General features: G+C 36.5%; 1 protein-coding gene across 2 annotated transcripts in view; it reads right to left on the bottom strand.

Moving 5' to 3' along the window:
* Window positions 1-21,086, bottom strand: part of APLF (aprataxin and PNKP like factor) — an 81,925-nt gene that overhangs the window by 23,655 nt on the left and 37,184 nt on the right. For both annotated transcript variants that reach the window (XM_082671959.1, XM_082671960.1), the window contains 2 exons: window positions 13,620-13,804; window positions 1,275-1,630 (listed from right to left, as the gene is read on the bottom strand). In XM_082671959.1, the coding sequence (XP_082528085.1) occupies window positions 1,275-1,630; window positions 13,620-13,804 (541 nt within the window). The remainder of the gene's footprint in view (window positions 1-1,274; window positions 1,631-13,619; window positions 13,805-21,086) is intronic.

Here is a 21,086-nt window from a genome sequence, read left to right as displayed (position 1 = left end):
ATATTTGGAGACAGAGCCTTTAAAGAGATAATTCAGATTAAATAAGGTCATGAGGGTAGGGCTTTAATCCAAAATGACTGATGTCCTTATAAGATGAGGAAGAGACTCCAAAGATGTGCATGTACAGAGAAAAGGCCATGTGAGGACGCCATGAGAAGGCACTGTCTGCAAGCCAAGGAGAGAGCCTGCAGGAGAAACCCAACCTGCCAACACCTTGATCATAGGCTTTCAGCCTCCAGAACTGTGAGATAATAAATTTCTGCTGTTTAAACCACCCAATCTGTGGCATTTTGTTATAGCAGCTCTCGTGAACTGATACAGATACCAAACAGGATTTTTCAAAAATCCAAAATAATAGAAGGTTTATATACTTCCATTTCACAAGTTTATAAATTATGTTCCATATGCAGGACTAAGGCCATTGCAAATAGACAAAATTGTGAATAAACGCATAAATTATAATGGTTGAAATTGAAAAATATAATTATTCAGGTGTTATAATGGCACTGCATTTTAAAGAGAGATACAATGAATGAGAAATTAACAGAATATGTGATATAAATATGCTATTGAATAGAAGACAAACTGCACTAGAATGTACTGATAAGATACTTGGTTTGATAAGTTGGAATGGCAAAGAAATACTTCTGAAATAGGGCTAGGTAATTATAAACATGCTAGAATAAACAGAGAGAAACTATAGCCTAAAACTAATTCACAAAGCATGAAATTAGAAAATATGGTACAGTGTTATCAAATGAAGTAAGTATAGGAGTAACCAATCAATCCAGAAAATATATATTTAGTTGTTTCAGAAGGCATCACGGTGACTCAGAAGCACCATTAGAAAAATATAAAGGAAAATGCACAAATATAAGATGCTTAAGCACAACTTAGAATTCTCTTGAGAGTTATACTGTATACAGCAACTATTTATGAAGGCATCTTTCCAACAGCTAAATAAGACATTACATAAGCAGGTATTTTGATCTGAGTGATTCTGTTTTCAAGTCTGGATTCCCCAGTTCAGATCCCTGTATTAATCAGCATATCTACAATGAAACATTTAATTCTCCACAATATTTTAAAAGCCTCTAGCAGGATTTGCTAGAATGCATACTGAGAAAGTGCAAACCAGGAGAAACATGATAAAGCTCCTAACCTTTAGGCCAATGGGTTTTATTAGGCTTTTAACACACTATAGCATGTATCTACATAGCTTTTATGCTGTTGAAATAATGGAATTATATGCTAGCTGTAATTTCACTTCATACCTGTAGCAGTTTGCCCCATACATGCAGGATGTCCTCTTGACCTTGTTTTCTTCAGAACCCTGTGGAACTGAATCAGCTGCCTTTGCATGCAAAGTTTCAGGATTGGAGGGATCAGAGCCAGACTCAGGATGAGATCTTTCAGGCTCGTCATGGAAGGACTTGCCTTGGGCACTCAAACAACTCTCAGAACAACTCCTCGCCTTGCTGTCTTTATTTGGTGTTCCCTTAGTGGTGATTTTATGTTCAGGAACCTTACCAAGTTCCTCTACTGGGATTTCATTTCTCTGTGCATTAGTCTTCATGTTATTTACCTCTGTGTTATCTAACGTGATTGCAGAAAATGACTGTGACATTTCCTATAACACAAATCAGAAAGTAAATAATAAAGCATGTTTCAAAAGAAATATGTAAATTTAAGCATAAAAGCGTGAAACTACAAGATTCATGCAATATGTATATTTTAAAACTTTAAGATTCACATTTTAAAGTTATTAAAAATACCATTATCTCTGTCTCTAATTTAATAACTTTGAAATGGTCTACCGTTATCAGAAAAGGAACTTATAGCTGTATCAAACCTTTACAATCGTGTCAAACATTCAGTGACAAATAACCAGAAAAATACAAACGAAACATAAGAGAACACAACAGTTGCTTTCATTTGAATATAATCTTTCCCAAAAAACCTAGTAGGCTCTTAAATTTCCTGTTCAACAATGTGTCACACTCTTATGCCCTGTTCTTATAATTTCTTATAAGTTACTGTAATACTTTATTTCTACCCTCTAAATATAATCATGATTTTTTTCCTACAGCTGCATGATGAAATTGCTCCGCCTTCACAGAAAAATTTGCATTAAGTTATGAGCAACTTAGAAAATAAATGATTCCTTTGAAGTGGTAGGAATAACAGTTTCAGTTTAACCAATTAAAGGCATCTTGAATCAAGTAAATATTCTCATTAGCACTACAGAACCTTTTTTAATGTGTACTTACCACCAGTAAGTACAATGAGTAAGCCTACTCTTATCCTATTAAAAATGACCTATTAATTTCTTATACTTCCTGTGGAATGAAAACATTGCTCAGATAAACCCCAGTCCTCCTGGTAAGGATGTGATGACCAGGTACTAGATACACGTGAATGTTCACTCCCATGTATAACTAAGAACTCATGTATGCTGGCTGTCTTCTGGGAAAAGCTGGTTTTAATGTTATGTGATATCCAACAGCTCAAATTTCTTGGGAAGGTATCAGCATGACTTTTTTTTAGACTAATTACTTAGGTGTTTTGATAGTTTTTTCTTTTCTAACACAGTATGCCAACTTTAAAATGTTATCCAAACTGACTAAATACCTTGCAAAAAGAACCTAGATCTAATCATGGCTCTCGTATAGTAGGTAACAGACAACCAATCATGTGACTACCTCTTGGAGCTGGCCCTCAGGTGGTGGCATTCACGCCACGTCCCGCTAACATATACACTATTTCCTCCGAAGCTGCTCAAGTACACCCCAATCTCATCTCCCTCTGCTATAGGACCAACTAACACATGCCAGGATCTGGACCTGGGGGTGGGTGGGGTAACAGAGCAATTCTGATCCACCTCCCCACTTGGCAGTCCCCACACTGGGTCAACTCTCACCAATTTTCTTTTTTTCTGTTCAGACAGTAATGGGGTAAGTCAGCAAATCCACTGGCTAAGCAGGTCTAATAAAATGTCAGTCTCTTCTTCCTGTTGGCATCTCGAAATGCCACAATAAATTCTCTTAGAGCACATCTCTTCTCTTGATTTTAGAAAGGGAGAAAATAACTTCTTCCCCCAAACACAGCCCTCTCCCAGATCTTAAAACCTCCTTGTCTCTCAGTTCTCTTTGTATAAAGCCTGAGGGTGGAACAGTGAATACTTCTCACCCCTTTCAATAAGCCCCACAGGGAAAGTCTAGCTCTCACTGCTGGGGTGCTCCTTTCAAACATGAGATACTTAACAGTACTTCTGTCCTCAGTGTTGGGCCTCAGCAACAGTTTTGTTGACAATAGGGAAAAATATCCCATTCAACGTCCTGTCACATTTAGTATAGGGGAAAAAATACAACACAACTAGGGAAATGGTTAAATAAAGTAGAATACATTCTTACCATGAAACACTGTGCAGAGGTTGAGAAGAATGAGGTAGATCTATATATATATATAAGGATTTTTTAAATTAAACAATATATATATACTATGATTCCATCTAGCTTGTAAAAAAATATTCCCTATATATCTATGTGAGTACTTACTTGTGTAAATCCACATGAAAAGATTTAGAAGGATGCAAACTGAAATACCAGTAGGCAATAAGACTGAAGGATGAGGCAAATCAAGATTTTCATTTTACTTCACGTAAGTCTGAATAGTCTAATTTTTGACAATAAGCATCTACTATATTACCACTTAAAAAATGAAAAGCAAACCAAAGAAATGAAATAAAAGATATGAAGTGTAAAGCATCATATTTCAACTCCCTCTACTTCCATGAAACGTAAAGAAGGATTTGTTTTTTTAATATCTTCACAAGGAATATGTTGAACATGTTAATTTATTCCAAAAGAGAAAGGAGTAATAAAGTCACAGATATCAATACTATGGATCAGGGGTTCTCAAATATTTTAAGAGGCATAAAAACTGGAATTCATAATGTTCTTTATGGAACTCCATGAAATATTGATATTCAGTAGGCCCCTGGCATTTAACATTCGTGGTTTCAATTATTCATAAACGGTCTCAAAAATCTATTACATGCAGTATTTTGTAAGTTTGCTGAGATATAAATTCGTACTGTGCCAATTATAAAACTCATGAGCCAGAGCAAGTCACTGAACTGGCAAATGAGAGAAGAGGAAAGATGGAGGGTGCTCTGTGCTGGAAGAAGTAGGGGAAGGCAGAGCTCCACATTTTATGGCACCCACACGGCTTATGTCCTAGATGAGATGAAAAAGTGAAGAATGAAGTGTGGCAGGCTAGAGATTCATGACAAAAGAGGCAGATCTACACTTTGTAAAAATACATGCTAGAGACCTCAGGGATCGGGGAGCATGGAGCTAATGGAAGGTGGCCCTGGTGCTTGAAGGTGGCTAAAATGTACCATATTAAGGCTATTAAAGTAGCCTGTTAACTTGCCCAATAAGCCCTGCCTCGTCCCTCAACCATCTAAAGTTGTTCTTTTTTTTGGCCCCGCCATGAAGCCTGTAGGATCTTAGCTCCCCAACCAGGGACTGAACCAGTGCCCATGGCAATGAAAGCACAGACTCTTAACCACTGGACTGCCAGGGAATTCCCCATCTCAAGTTTTAATACACTACAAGGGACAGGATAAAGAACCTTCCCCGATACAAGTTCAATGAAGTAATTTGTTGTTATTTCCAAGCTGCCCTTGGAAAGAATGTCTGTGCTAATAAATTGCCTTGAAAGTCCTGCATCAATCCCATTAGCACCCACATGCTAAGGACTAAAAAATCCTAAACTCCAGCCCCAGCCTCACTCTTGAGCTTCAAACTCATATATTCAACCACTAGCTAGACATTCCTTCCTCAATATTCTATGCAACTCAAACTCAAAATGTCAAAATTGAAATCCTCCCTCTGTATTCTGGCCATAGTTTTGGCCAACATAATTTATCTATTCATTCTAGCCAGAACCTTGGAAGTCTATCTTTCATTTCTTCTTTCCTTCACTTTCCCCAGATCTAAGCAACAAGTGCTGCAGTTTGTTTCTTAAATATTTCTCTAATCCAATGCCTTTGCATCATCCTTAATGTCAGTGCCTTGGGTCAGATTCTCTTCATTTCATGACACTGTCAATGACCTTATCCCCCATTTTTATCTTATTCTCTTCCAATCTCTCCTCTGAAGAGCTGGCTTATGTAGTCCTCCTCAAGGCTCCCATAAAAATCAATGTGTTGTCACTTTATTTTAGGATTTGAATCATGTCCCCCATAAGACTATTTGCTTCTTATCAACTATATCTTATTCATCTTTATTCATTGAATTCCATATTCTAGCATACTGCCTTGCATATAACAGACAGACTGCTTTAGTGTAATGATTATTAGAATGGTCTTTGAAATAAAAGAATCAGATTTTGAATATCAGCTTTGCTATTTCCTAACCTTTGACCTTGAACAAGTTGATTTAAACTTTCAGACTCTCCTGGTCTGTAAACCAGGGATATTATCAACCAACTTTACAGGATTTTCTAAAACTTAAATGAAATAAGTATATCTTAGTACTGGGTATAGCCGATAAAAAGGGCTCAATAAATGACTGTGGGTGTTTTTTCAGTTGTTGTTGTTAATAGCATTATTAATGCCACCATATTACTACTATTTGCTTAGTGAAAGCTTGTTAAATGAATGAATGATTAAATGAATGAAAAGGTGTTTCTGTGGGACTGATCAGAGACATGCTATAAATGGTACAACCTAAATGGCCGATCAGGAGCAAAGGATATAGGATTCTTTGATGCAGTAAACAAACACTAAGAAGCGCTGGGGGACACAGTCTTACTTAAGAGGTAGCTATGTACGTAAGAGTTACGCTCTTCACCTCTCCTGTTATTTTGGTCAGCCAAGCCAAGAATCTAGTGTACTCAAGAAAAATGAAGATATTCTTAAAATATCACCTCCCTACCAGCTTTCAGGAATAAACAACCTATTTTTGGTAATGTTTCAAAGAGTTTATTGAACATCTAGATCTTTTGATATTCCTGATAACTTAAAATGTTTTCTTTCTGAATAACCTTGATTGCAGTCCTTACAGTTGGCAGAAAAGGTCTGACCTTTCTTAAAGGTTCACTTGTGATTATCAAACTTTATGGGTTGGTATAAACATAGGAAAACGTGTATACTACAGATTTTCCTCCGAAAAAAAATTTCTCTTCTTGGAAAAAAAAAGGGCAGTTATATTGATATTATAAAAAATCAATAAAAAGAAACCTCAATTAAATAGAGTCAGGATACCAGAAGATGGAGCTCTCATGCCCTGTGATGAGAGCAAAGCCCAACAGAAAGAAGACTCCTCTTCTTTCCTGGCAATGATTCAGCCAATAAAAAGCCATGGACTCTTAGTTTACTATAGTCTGCCAACCTCCTTTTCCTCTCTATAAAAGAGTTCTCCTTCCCTTGTAAAGCGAGAACTTGCAGCACATGGCTTGCCATGGTTATAGACCTTGAATTGCTGATCACAAATAAAACCATTTGTTTTAGGTCAACATTTTGGTGGCCTGTATGGGAATCAGAGAAGACCCCCAATAGCTCCAGGGTTGGTGAGCAAACAGGTGCAGTCCCCACAATTGAGTCCACTGTGCTCACTGATTTTTCTCGCAGACCCTGGAGTTCGCACACCCATGTTTCTCCAGGATCCGAGCTCATATCCTCTTTGCATTTGAAGCTCTCCAGGCTTTATCTGGAATCTATTTTAAGGTTCTGTCTTCCGGGTTAAGGCCTTGTTCTGCATGAGGGTACTCATTTGGCACTTTGGTCCGACTTTGAGATCAGATTGTTTTAACTGAAGCTGGCTGAGAAGTCTCTAGCCTGGCTTCTCCAGGACCAAACTGTTTCCTTAGAACTGTCTGGTATTAGACCTGCGAGCTGTTTGAGTTGCGAGCTGTTTGAATTGAGCTGCTTAAGCTGTTTGAAAATTGTTCTTTTATTATAGAGAAAAACCTCTGAGAACTGGCACCCAGTTATCTAAATATTTTGAGGGCAACCCACCCCCACAACAGGTACTTCAGCTGATTTTGTGTTTAAAAACCACAGTCCTTCCTCACGGGCATTTCCAACTAAATGGACCAACCTGACCAAAGGCAATTTAGAATATCAATGGCCATTATGGGAAACTTTTGAAATCCCCAAATTAATTTTCTTAAAGCCAAGCTGGATTACAATAGCTCAAAAACTTCCAGAACTGAATGGAATGACTATTTTGATTTGAAATTTTGAGGCTTCCCAATGTTATCAGAAATCTAAAATTGACTCTCTGCAAAATAAGATTTTAAGATTAACTGAGGCAAATGATTAAAGAAAAACAAAATAGCTTCTGAAGCTTCAGGCTCTTCTTCCTTAGCTTCTTCATCTCAGGTTCCACCTCAGGTGCCATCTTGTCTTTCTCCCTTAGCTCCTATGGTCAGACTCTGCCTCTGGCACAAACTTCCTCCTTCCTTTTATACTGTCTATACCTCCTCTGTACCCTCAGTGCCCCCATACTAATTTTCTTGCTAAACTTCCCCTTTTGTCTGAAACTCTCCCTACTCCCTCTTCCTTTGAAATTGCCAGAACCTGTTGCTTTAAAATTAAGCCTTCTGAGGAGCCAGAGGCTAAACCCTTAATTTCTTATATTCCCTGGACTAAAGCTGAACTGTGAGCAATAGTCAAAGGTTTTCCCAAAGTAACAGAAGATCTTCATAGATTTGCTGAGGAATTTAATATAGTCATTCAAACTTGACAACCTGGTTTCTCTGACTTATATCACCTAGTTCATATATTTGTCACTGAAGGCCAGGCCCAGCATTGGATAAAAGCTACTAATTGGGAAAATCTTGAAAGGTTTCTAGCATTACAAGTGGGAGACCAGCCCAGTAACTTATTATATGATCACACTTAAGCAATCATGAGGCGACTTCATCAGGTAATTCCTACGGCTTTTCCAAAGCCTGTTGATTGGAACAAAATTCAGGCTTGCACACAAAAATCTGATAATCCTGTTTATGACTATTACAATCAACTTCAGATTGTTTTAAAAGAAAATTCTGCTCTTCTTTCAGATGTGGATTCCACCTGGGTATCTGTTAACTCTATGTTTATTACTGGGCTGAACTGGGTCCTTTCCTTTCTAGTAAAAAGGAGCAGGATAGAATGGAAAACGATGTCTACTCCAGATTTAGCTAACCTGGCAAACCAGCTCACTCCAACTCTAGGTGGGTAACCCTGCCCCCCCTGCCAAAAAAAGACGACTAAAATTCTTAATCTTCAAATCCAGCAACTAAAAGACTCCTAAACAAGACCAAAACCCTCCTGGTTTCTGCTATTATTGTGAAGAGCCAGGACATTGGAAAGAGACTGTTAACAAGTGTAAGTACTTCAGGCCTTCAGCCCTCTAACCAGCCTTTCCAACATCTGCCCAATTCTCAATGACAGGACTCTGATAAACTACAGGGGCTCTTCCCAATCCTCCCTCTCCATCGACTTGGAGAAACATTTCTCCAGATTGGGGATGAATCTCTTCTAGTCTTAACTGACCCTGGAGCCATACTTTCAATGCTCAACCCCGCTACTATAAAGCAGTCCCTAAAACAGCTCAAATAGTGGGATTTCTAAAGAGCCTCAAGAGTTTCCTCTCCCTGAGCCTATTCCCTTTTGTTTAGGCCCTTTGAGAGACGCACACCCTTTTCTCCTTAGTTCCTCTGCCCCTATTCATTTATTAGGCTGAGACTTCTTAAAGAAGTATCATGCTGGAATTTCTTTCTCCCAAAAGGGGGAAATAATTCTAGAATTTAACAATAGTCATCAAAGTAACCAATCAGGTGAATTAAATGATCCTTTGACATCTTTTATTTGTTTTGCCTCTGATGGCACTAGAGCTAATTCTTGGAAACACTGATCATTTGTCCCTAGTGAATCAGCTGCCACCCTCCTTATGGGCAAAAACTCCAATTGATACTGGCAAAATTCACAGCGCACCTCCCATCAAGATTCAAACAGAGCCCTCAAAACCACTTCCAGAATTAATATTCCATAAGAAAAGAAGCCCTTAAAGGCATAAAGCCATAATAGAACATTACAAGGCTCAAGGCCTCATTATCCCTTACACCAGCCTGGTAAGAAAACCTAACGGCCGAGGGTGGAGGTTCATCCAGAATCTCTGAGCAGTAAACAACATTGTTATCCCTTGACACCCCGTTGTTCCTAATCTCCGTACATTACTAACATCCATTCTTACTGGAAGTAAATTCTTTACTGTTACTGATTTATGTAGTTCATTCTTTAATATTCCAGTTGATGAAGCTGGCCAATACCTTTTTGCTCTCACTTGGGAAGAAAAACAATTCCCCTGGACAGTAAGGTCCCAGGGTTTTGCTGAGGGTCCTTCTTATTTCTCACAAATCCCAAAGGCTGATCTGGATTATATAAAGTTCCCTAGAGGTTCTACTTTGTTGCAATATGTGGATGATTTGCTTCTTTGCTCTCCTTCTCAATCATCCTCACAGGAAGACAGTATTCACTTGCCAAAGTTTTTAGCCTGAAAGGGACATAAGGTTGTCAAAGAAAAATTGCAGTTTGCCCAAACCCAGGTTCAATATTTAGGGCATCTGATATCAGAACGAAAGCTACATGTAGATCCAGATACACTTCATGATGTCCTAAGTTTTCCCAAACTCCAAACTAACCGCCAACTGCAAAGTTTTCTCAGGATAGTTGGTTACTGCCAAAATTGAATTCCAAATTTCTCTCTTATGGCCAAACCTCTGTATGCTTTATTAAACAATAACAACCATGACTCAAACTTATGGGAAGAACCAAACAATATAGCCTTTAAGGCCTTAAAGTTGAGTCTGATGAACCCGCCTGCCCTTGAGAATCCCAATTATCAAATTCCCTCTTTTCCTTTTTGTATATGAAAAGGAAGAGAATGTCCTTGGCGTACTCACCCAAAACCACGGGGTCCACCATCAACCCACACTGCATTATTGCCAATAACTGGACCCTGTGGCACAGGGATATCCTGCTTGCCTTAAAGCCATTATGGCCACTGCCCTTTGGGTTAAGGCCACCAAGAAAACTGTGGGATCCCCTCTAACTATTTTTGTACTTCATGCAGTAGAAGCCCTCCTGAATTCTCATCACCCTCAATATTTCTCAGCCAGCTGCCTCACCTCCTATGAAGGAAGTCCTTTTGTTAACTGCTCCTCGCATAACTCTTTTATGCTATAATAACCTTAACCCTGCTACTCTTCCCCCCTCTGTCACGAAAGAAGTCCCTCTTGACTGCTTAACACTGACTGATCACCTCCTGACTCCTCATTATGATTTACAGGAAAGATCTCTCAGTAACACTGACTTCTCATGGTTCACTGATGTTCTTATTTAAAAGGTAACAATGGCAAATATTATGTTGGGTATGCTTTGCAACTCCTTTTGATGTTGCTGAGGCAGCATCTTTACCAATGGTTACTTTGGCCCAACAGGCTGAATTATACACTCTCAAATGGGCTTGTACTTTAGCTAAGGGCAAAACTGCCAATATTTATACTGATGGTACACACTTTAAGAGTAGCTCATGATTTTGGAATACTGTGGAAGCAACGTGGTTTCCTTACTTCCAGCGGAAATAAAATTTTAAATGGCTCTTATGTTCAGGAATGCAATATTTTTATCTGTCACTTTAGCTATTACTAATATTGCAGGGCATTCTAAACTTTACTCTATGGAAGCTAAGGGAAATCACTTTGCTGACATTTCTGCAGGGAATGCTGCCCTGAAAGGGGCTAACAGCATTCTGTTGGTCCAAAGGAACATTTCCCCAGATGATAACTTAGAAAAACTGGCTAAAGAAACCCAACAACTGGCCTCAGAAAAGGAAAAACAAGATCAGAAATTCAAAAATTATTGGTTTGATAAAAAGAGAAAGCTCTGGTTTAGACTAACTAACAACCCAGTCCTACTGGAGACTCTAAAATCCCCATTCAGCACCCCTGTACATGCATTAAACCACTGGTCTACTGACAAAATGACAGCATTCATGAATCAGTATTGATGGGGAAACATTGACAAATCCACCCAAAGTATCTACTTCACTTGTCCCACTTGTCTGAAATATAACCCAAAGAAGTCTGTTTGTACTGCTCCTAAACAATTTAAACTGTCCAATGGACCACTCAAGTCTGACAACTTGCTCTGGCTCATGGATATAAATATGTTTTAGCAATGGTCTATGTGTTTTCACATACAGACAGGCCTCCCTTGCAGACAGGCTACTGCTTCTTCTGTGGTTAAGGTCCTTTTAGAAAAGAGTATCCCTACCTGGGGAATTCCTCTCAAATTTCATGGTGATCAAGGAACACATTTTACTGATCAGGCACTTCAACAAGTCTGCTATTTAGCCAGTTTTACAACACTTTCACTGTGCTTTCCACTCTCAATTCTCATTTAGGTGAATGCACTAATGGCATTATTATGACTCAATTGGCAAAATTTGTAAAGGCCCTCCAGATACCTTGCCATTGGTCCTTCTAAATCTCAGATCCACCCCTTTTGGAACTCATAAAGCTCTCACCCTTTAAGACAGCCACAGGATGCTCAATGCACTTGGCTCTTGTTTCTTTTGACTCACAACTGATAAGAGGAGAGATACTCCAATATTGCAAAGGCCTAATTGCTTCTATTAAAAATAACCATGTTTTGGTAGAGCAATCTTTTCATAGTGTACTTGTAGGAGATGATGACCTTAAACATCACCTGGCAACCTGGATATTTCGTCTATTGGAAAGAAACACCTCCAGAAGAACTCTCTTCAACCTCACTGGAAAGGCCCCTATCAGGTACTGCAAACCAGCCCTTGTGCTGCCAAACTCCAAGGAGTGGACTCTTGGATTAATGTGACACACTAAAAACTGCACTGAACCCTGACTAGCCCTGCACATCATCTGATGACCTGAAGGTAAAGATTTCCCATAATTGAAGCCACATCTGATGAGACAGCTTTCCCAAGATATCCAGGCCAGGCCTGTTGGAACCTTGTCTGCCAAACCTCTGATGATGACATAAAACTTCAGATGCTCTCCAATCTCTATGATCTTTATAACATAGAGACTTTAGATTAAAAGTGCCTGAAAGTTCTTCCTCCTACCTCTCCTTGATACTTGAATGTGACTTCAATAGGTTTCCAATCTGTACTTTCTCTCCAATGTGAGACACCACACCTAGCAAAGGCCCCTCCTGGCATTAAGGGACAAAAAGCCACTGAAACCAGAACACCTGATTCTTGATCAGCAGTGCTTTCAGAGAAAGACCTTGATCAAAAGGGGTAAAATGTAAAATATTAACAAACAAGAAACTTCAATTAAATAGAGTTGGGAGACCAGAAGGCAGAGCTCTCATGCCCTGTGATGACAGCAGAGCACAACATGAAAAAGAAAGACTCCTCTTCCTTCCTGGCAAGGACTCAGCCAATGAAAAACCATGGACTCTGTTTACTATAGCCCTCCCAACTTCCTTTTCCCCTCTCTAAAAGCATTCTCCTTCCCTTGCTGTGCAGGAACTTGCACGTGGCTCATCCATGGCTGCAGACCCCAAACTGCACTGATGACCTTATTAAGTCTTTATAGCCAATATATGAGTCAGAACACATTTTGTTTTCATTTATTAAACTTGACTCCATAAGTAAGCAAAGGAGTTGAGCCTATAGTGATTATACCCCACTTCTCTAGCTTGAGGAAAGGATCCAGTGAGAAGCAGGATCTCCTCTAATGGGAGAGGAGGCAAGAGTGAGGGGAGAACTATAAAAGGTCTGACTCTCTGGGATAACTGCTGGAATTTCCATCAATCCAGTGCATGCTATTCTAAAACCAATCCTACTCCTATGGCTCTCAATGAGACTAAATAGATGCGGACCCACAAAGCTTAGCCATCGGTCTACAAGGATCATGAAAACTGTCATCTAAAGCCACCCTACTCCTGAAAGGAAGACTACCTGATCTTTTTGTCCCAGGGCCATCTCTCTCTCTCTTTTTTTTCCCCTTCTCTCTCTCTTCTTAAATTCATCCAATAAATAGGCCTCATTTTCTTAGAGTATCCAGTACCAAAGAATGCTTCAGTCAGCCAAACAATTCTAGTGACTTAGCAAAAACTGAAAGAGGAAAGAAAAGATTTATAAATACTGCAAGTTAGTCCAGAAGTAATCCTGCAACAGGCTGTTAAGAACTGCCCATTTGTTGTTCCTCTCTTCACACTTATCAAGAAGAAGGTAGTTACGGGCAGTCTGAGAATGACCAATAGAATAGAAGAAACCAGATTTTCAAAATGGAGGTACCAAATTATGACCAAAGTCAAGTGGTCTCCACCTTTTTTTCAGTCTGAAAATGTCTAAATTAAATAGCTTTGTTTTCTACGTTGCAAGTGCTATATTAAAGATTAGTTTCAGTAAGCCAAAAACAAACAAAAGAAAAACTAGGGCTAGTTTTTATCTTGATAAACTCAATATACAAAGCATTTTTGGTTTTTCCTTGATATATACAGCATATAACTATTCCTAACTAGAACACCTGATGAAGAAAATAAACAATCAAATTATGAATTTTTAAAAAATCACCTTGGATGAAATGATAGACTCTTCCTGGTCAGCATTTTTGCACTTTTTTCCTGTGTCTTGCTCTGCTGATATACTTTCTGTACTTCCTGATGAAATTAATCGCTTTCTTCCTTGCTGTGTGATGTTTACTTGGGTTTTGTCTTTGCAGATTCCTTCTTTTCCACTTTCTTGGATTACATTATTATCTTAATCACACACAAGTACATAAACACAAAGAAAAAGAAGAAGAAAATTATCTCCTGTACCTTCAAATGTCAATAATCCATACCAAAAAAAAAAAAAAAAGACAGAAGGAAAGAAAAAGGATAAAAGAGCAAGTAAATTTAACGTTCTATTTATATTAAGGCCAATCTCCAATCTGAAAATGCATATTTGCAAATCTCAAAAAGTATTAAGCAGCACCATGGCCAAGAGCTCCAGCCCTGAAGTCATCCTGTCCAAGATGCTAATGTGGGCAGGCTCCATCCTCTAACTGTTTCACCTCACCTTTCTCAACTTTGGTTTCATCATCTGGAAAAAGGGAGTTATAATAATAACTGATGGAGTTATAAGGAGGAGTAAATGAGGTAAGATATATAAACTCTCAGTTTATATATATGTATGTTAACATATATGTATGTTAGTTATCATATACATTTTTTAAAATTTTGGCATTGAATTTCTCTAACAGAAAATCTGACATATAACTATCCAATGAATTTTACAAACATTTACTGAGCCTCTATCATCCACAGTGAGGAATACAACTTAAGTTACCTTAAATACAGATTAAGTACCTAAAATAACTGAAAAGGAAGAGCAACCTCTACAAACTTCACTGATAAAGAAAACAAGTCTCAACAACAATGGACACTGCATTGCTATAATACTTATTCAAGGTTCAATGTAGTGGGGAAACTTAAATCAGCATCATATTTTGTTAACAAATTCATGAATTGTCTAATCAGAAAAGAAAAAAGATCTGCTTATTTTAAGAGGAAAATCTTCATGGTTAGTTGTCTTTCTCCTCTACTTCATGAGGGCAGAGACTTTCTGTGCCTTGTTCATTGTCCCCCATTTTGTGTCTCTAGTATCTAGACCTATGCCTAACACAAAACTGATACTCAATGAATATGTTTGAGTAATTGAATTGTTAGCATACACAGAAATTGTCCAAAGATCCTTTGAGAGACTGGATACAGGTATGTAAGGCAATCTGTAGTCACTATTTTAATGTTCTAAAGCAAAGATTAGCAAACTTCTGCAAAAAGCCAGAGAATAAATATTTTAAGCACTGTGAGCCATATCATATTTGTCACAACTACCCAACTTTGCCTTGTAGTGTGAAACCAGCCATAGACAATACATACATGGATGAGTATGGCTATGTTCCAATAAAACTTTCTTTACAGAAACAGGCAGTGGGCTGAATTTGGCTCATGGGCTGTAGTTTGCTCAGAGCTGTTCTAAAGGATATTCAAATGCCCTGAAATGACACACCCTCATTAAACTCAGAAAAGAAATACTAATAGAATACTGTCCATATTATTGAACAGGAAAATCACTGAACCAATATAAAAGTAATGTATTTATCAAAGGAAACTTATGAAAAAACTATCTAATAACTAAACTCAGCCTCAATTGTTTAAATCTTTGTTTTGAATCTAAATTAGGGAACATTTCACATCATTTTAGAAACTGGCAGAAATAGGACTAAATAAAACTGACTATACAGTTTGGTGAAGCAAATGACCAAATATTACAACAGTTATGAATTAGTGAAACCAAGGGAAATAATCAACTATGATACTGTTTACTATGTTAGGAACTAAAAAACTGTATATTAAATAAGGCACAGCTTTTCCACAAATGACAGTTCACCACATTCTAAGTGTCACAGATGTATATAAAATTCTAAAATTAAATATATATATATTTAAAATATCCAATTCTTTAAAATTCCAAATGATATACTACAAATATCCCTTCTAGGGACCAGAGCTCATTTTTTTTTTTTTTTTTTTTGCATAGGAAGAAGTCATTTTGATACTGTTAAAATGTTCTTCACAAAGTGTATATAAAATATGTAAGTTAATTGTCTCGTAACAATCTTTATATCTGGCATATAAAATATTTTTCTAAATCCAGGATAGGTATACTTAAATGATAGAAATATAAAAGAAATTAGCTATTAGAGCAAATCAGTTTATTTTAAACAATTACTAACTGCATTTACTTACATGATCAGTTACACTAATACTATATGAATACTAGCTCAACTATATGCATATATGTCATTAAAATCACAACCATCCAATTTTATCCTCCAAAGAAACCACTCCTAACAGTTATAGTAACAATTTGATGCGTATCCTTCTCAACTTTTTCCTAAGTATAAGCAAATATATTTACAAATACATAAATATATACAGGGCTAAAAGTATACATGCTATTATTTCTCTGGGATAAATACCTAGAATTGGAATTTCTGGACCAAAATGAGTTATACATTTAAAGATCTAAGAGATATTGGCAAATATCTCTATTTAATGTCTCTAAATAACTTTAAAAGGCTATACCAACTTATACTTCCACCAACCATGTTTGCTGATACCCATTTTGGTCAGTACTGAATATTATCAATTGCTTAGATTTTGATGAGTTTAATAAACAGAAACTGGTATCTGGTTGTTTTAATTTACATTTCCCTATCTGATAGTAGTCATATATTTATTGGCTGTTTGTATTTATTCTTCTGTAGTACAGCATATAAAATGCCCCAAATTTCTACCAAGTTCTTTCTTTTGTGTTACTAAGTAGACAATCATTAAAAACCTTCTATCTATTATATAACTGTGACAGATAATATCTCCCAGTATATTGTTTGTCAGTCTGCTATTTGCCTCTGACTTTGTTTACAGTGTCTTTTGCATTAAAATTTTTTTTACCTTTAATCTAAATAGATCTGCCAAATTTTCCCTTATGGTTCTAGGCTCCCCATCATCTTAAGAAAGTCTCCCAGAAGTAATAAAAAATATTTCCCCATATTTTCTTCAAATGCCTTAATAGTTTCAATTTTTACATTGGTTATTAATTCAATAGAAGTTTATTTATGAATATGGCATGAGCAGTGAGTGCTCTATTATTATTTCTTCCAAATGGAAAGCTAATTCTCCCAACATCATATTTAATAATGATGCATCCTTTCCCCATCAATTTAACTGATAATTTCTTATATATTAAATGTGTGTTATTCTAATCTGCTTTGGGGTGTTTCACTCTTTTTTACTGGTCTAACTTACCTATTCCTATGCCAGAACTATCAACTACTAAAAGTAGGCACCAGCCTAGATTGTGAAAAAGGAAAGTTCTATAAAGAAATGAATATTTCTGTCATTCAAACTGTCCTTGAGCATATATAAAAAATCTCCTAATGCACTTTATACAATGCTGACATAGCTCTAATGTCAAAATCTGACATGGATGGCACAAATGGAGAAAAATACTAACCACACTTATGAATATAGATACAAACGTCCTAAACTAAATATCAGCAAATCTAGCACAGCATGAAAATAATAAGTCACCACAATAAAATTAACTTATTCCAGGAACACAAGCATGGTACAACATTAGGAAATCTACCAACATCATTAATTACATTATCATATGAAAATGCAGGACTGTTTCTATAACAAAATTTCTTTTCAAAGAATTCAACAGTTATTCCTGAAGGAATCAGTCAATCACCCTAAACATGATGAGTATCAGAATCAAATATCAATCATATTAAGTGCTGAAACACTAACAGAATTACTGTTAAAATCAGGAATACAGATGCCAATTTTATCCATTTTTATTTAAAATTTATAGGATCTAACTTATGAAATAAGAAATGTTTTTAAAAGCAGTAAATAGATCAGAAGAGCCAAAATTATCATAATTCTGTAGATATGACTATACAGCTAGAAAATCCAAGAGGCTAAAAAATGATTAGAATTAATTAGATCATTTAACAAGGATGCTTAAAATAAAGTAAATGTTTATAAAGAATAAGAAGAGCTTTAAGTAAACTGAACCATAATCAAATTAAACAATGTCAGTTAAATATTTATAATCTGTATTGAGTTGTCATACAGAAAATATTCAGAGTACAAAATTAAGTGTAAACTAAATGGTTTGGGGACTGCTTACTACTTCAACCTTTATCAGCATGTGCCATTTTTCATAACTCCATGTTGGAGGATTAGAAGATGGGGAAAGAAGAATACTAAAGGGTTGCATGATAACCAGTGAAAATATAAAAGCTGCCTTTTCAATCTAGCAAGAGTGTCATACCCTAGGAGTTCTAACTTGTCCTGGGGTCTAGAAGGTTGAGGAAGCAAATGGAAGCAAAGAGAGGGGAGGCTCTAATACCCTTTGCCCAAATATTTATATTCACTTACCAATCACTAAGGGACATGGAAAAATTTTAGCCCAGGCCTGAGAAACTCATGATAACATCTAAGGGCTAGTAGCTGGGGACCCAGAAAAGTAAATAAATTAGAAGTATACTGGTTGAAAGACAGAAAGGATAGCCTGATCACAGCAAACATTCACGTACATATAAGAATTAAACTAACAGTTAAACTGAGAAAAGATCTAGGAGAGAATGCAAGGGCATATTAATAAAATAAAAAGCAAAAACCAAACCAAACCAAACCCCCAAAGCATACAGAGGGTAAATTCAGGTGGCATCCAGGTATAGTGGTATGGTTCAGAGCATGGGCTTTAGAGCCAGACAGAACTAGGTCTCAATTATAGCTCTGGCATTTATTATGATCTTAAATAAGTTAGTTAACATCAGTTAACATTATTATTTGTCCTGTAATTAATGTCACAGATAGTTCCAAAATATCAAGACGGTTTCATAGTCTAAATAAAGATCAATGAACACAATAGAGTACTAAAGCTGCAAAAGACGTAAGAAAGTATCCTACATCTAAATGAGCCTAAAATGCATCTTGGAAATTGATTTTTCAAAATCATTAGCATCGGTCTATTGACCTGGATGATATATTACTTAAACAAACAGAACAATAACAATAATAAAAACTACACAGCAGAAAAAGTCAAATTATTCCAACCTTTAATTAGCTGGATTCAAGTACGAAACTGTCCTTTACTTCTAAATCTTTCTGTCTTTAAAGGAGTTAAGTAACCTAACTTCGCTTTTTTAAGTATTCCCCCAAAGTCTGAATTTTTAAGACATGCCTGAATGCAAAGACTTTTTTATCTTATTTTGAAGCTTTAGCATTTTAAGTATATTATGTACTATATAATATTCCTGTCCAAATCAATGTCAAATTACTCTCATTTGTATTTTCAAGGTGAGGTGCCAAAAAAAGTGCTTCTTATTTTATATGGTGCATTTATCAAGTGAAAATTAATGGATATTTGCTTCAAATTTATAATTTGAAGCAAATATATTTTAGACGATTATAAGTCATGTAATAATGGTAGTACAGAAGCAGATAGAGTACAAAATAACTCTGAAAGAAAAGAACTTGTTTGCAAGGAGGCAGTTCACACTGGTCCAATTTTTGGTCCAATAATATTCTTTCTATATTAGAGAAAAGGTTCTACTGAGGGAAAGTGCTGCCCCCTCTCCACTACCATCCCCCATTCCCGTCCTGCAAACTGAGAAGAACCACACTTAATGAGAAATGTTACTGCTAAAAATATATTATACATGTAATGATGGGGGTGGGGGATTGAAAACCACTGTCCTGGAATAAAACACTTAGCAGGAAATCTTATGATTTAAATACGAAAATTCTCTAGATTAAATCACATCTCCCTCACCATATGATATATAAGCTATTTTTGCCACAAGACCACTCTGATCCTACTACAATCTAAATTAGCATTAAATAAGGAATATTCTGTACACAACATATTTGATCACAAACTTTAGAAGACTTCTATGACCACTATGCTGAACATGAGAAATAGTAAGAGTTGGAACATTCAACTAACATATATTGTGCTGTTAATTGTACTGTCAATTGTGCTGTTAATTTATAAAAGACAATGTTCAAGGTAAAAAGGCAGATTGACTGAACTGATCATCCCAAACAAGACCATTACAAATTTTAGACAAAATATTTTTTTTAAAAAACAACTATTTGAAGGCACTAGAGAGTAACCAAAAAGGCAGAAATGACGAGTCTGACCTTGAAAAATTAACTACAGTCTGCGAAGTTTATCAATTTATGGCTTTTTCCCTGAGGGCATCCCCCAATTCGCAGGTGACAGAAAGCTGCACCCTTACTGGCTTAAGTGCTGGCTGAGTTTGAGGCTAACAGAGTAGGCAGAAAGTTAAAGACAAAATTCCAGAAGGAAGAAAGGCTTAGAGAGCCAAGAACCAAAATCTACATTTAAAACTGACCCAAATCCCTGGCTGGTTGCTAAACTACATGCGCAGAGACTGCAGCTGCTGTCCACACGGAGGAAACAGAGTTTAGGGCCTGAATTAAATGCCCATTAAGAAAACAGGAAGTAAATTTCCTATTAGGCCCAGTTAATTGCCTATTAGAATAAAAATATTTATTCAGAGGGATATAAAATCAAAGTCTCTATACTCTATCATTCATAACATCCAATAGCATAAACAAGAAAATGTGACCCATCTAAAGGAAAATAAGCAGTCAATTGAAACTAAACCTGAGATGATGAAAAGCTGCAAATAAAATGCAGACTGAATAATACAATGTAGCAAACATTTTAATAATCTTGAATCAATGGGAATACCCAGCAGATGACACAAATCATTGTGGTATCTGCTATAACAGTGAACTATGCTAGGACACTGGTCTCATCTTTGACTCCTTCAGCACGTACCATTGGGTGCCTGTAGTTTTTTGTTTAATTAAATAATTAAATTAATTTTAAACACTCTTACTGTGCTTGTCTGTTACCTTAGACATGACCCCAACAGGTCTGTTTGAAAACCTACTTTAATAAGTCATCTGTATTGCTTTCAGTATTAAAATGAATAGTATTTTTCTACATATGTAAATAGCACATATTGTAATGGGTGAAACCTAGAGTTGACCAGGAAACAATTTTTCGAAATTTTTTTTTTCCATTGTAGTATAAAGGGAGTGCTTTAGCAACATATATCATGATCCTTTAATATTTACACTTTTTGATAAACTAATTTCCTTTCTACAATTTATACCATAGTAATAATAAGAGTAGACTTCTAAGATATTCACAGTTTTTAATTGCACTTACTAATGAAGCTGCAATTTGGGACAGTGAATAAATATTCAATAATAAGATAATTCTTAAATGATGATGTATTAAGACCATGTATTACTGTGGTTGGCAGAATTCTAAAATGAACCCTCCCCAAGATTTCCTGCCCTAATCCCCAGGACTGTGAATAAGATGAGATATCATGCCCATGATTATGTTAGGTTATATGGCAAAATAAATGTTGCA

The sequence above is a fragment of the Grampus griseus genome, assembly GCF_964374135.1.
Source record: "Grampus griseus genome assembly, chromosome: 15".
Lineage (NCBI taxonomy): Eukaryota > Metazoa > Chordata > Mammalia > Artiodactyla > Delphinidae > Grampus > Grampus griseus.
The sequence above is the reverse complement of the archived record's forward strand: the minus strand, read 5'-3'. Positions and strand labels throughout refer to the sequence as shown.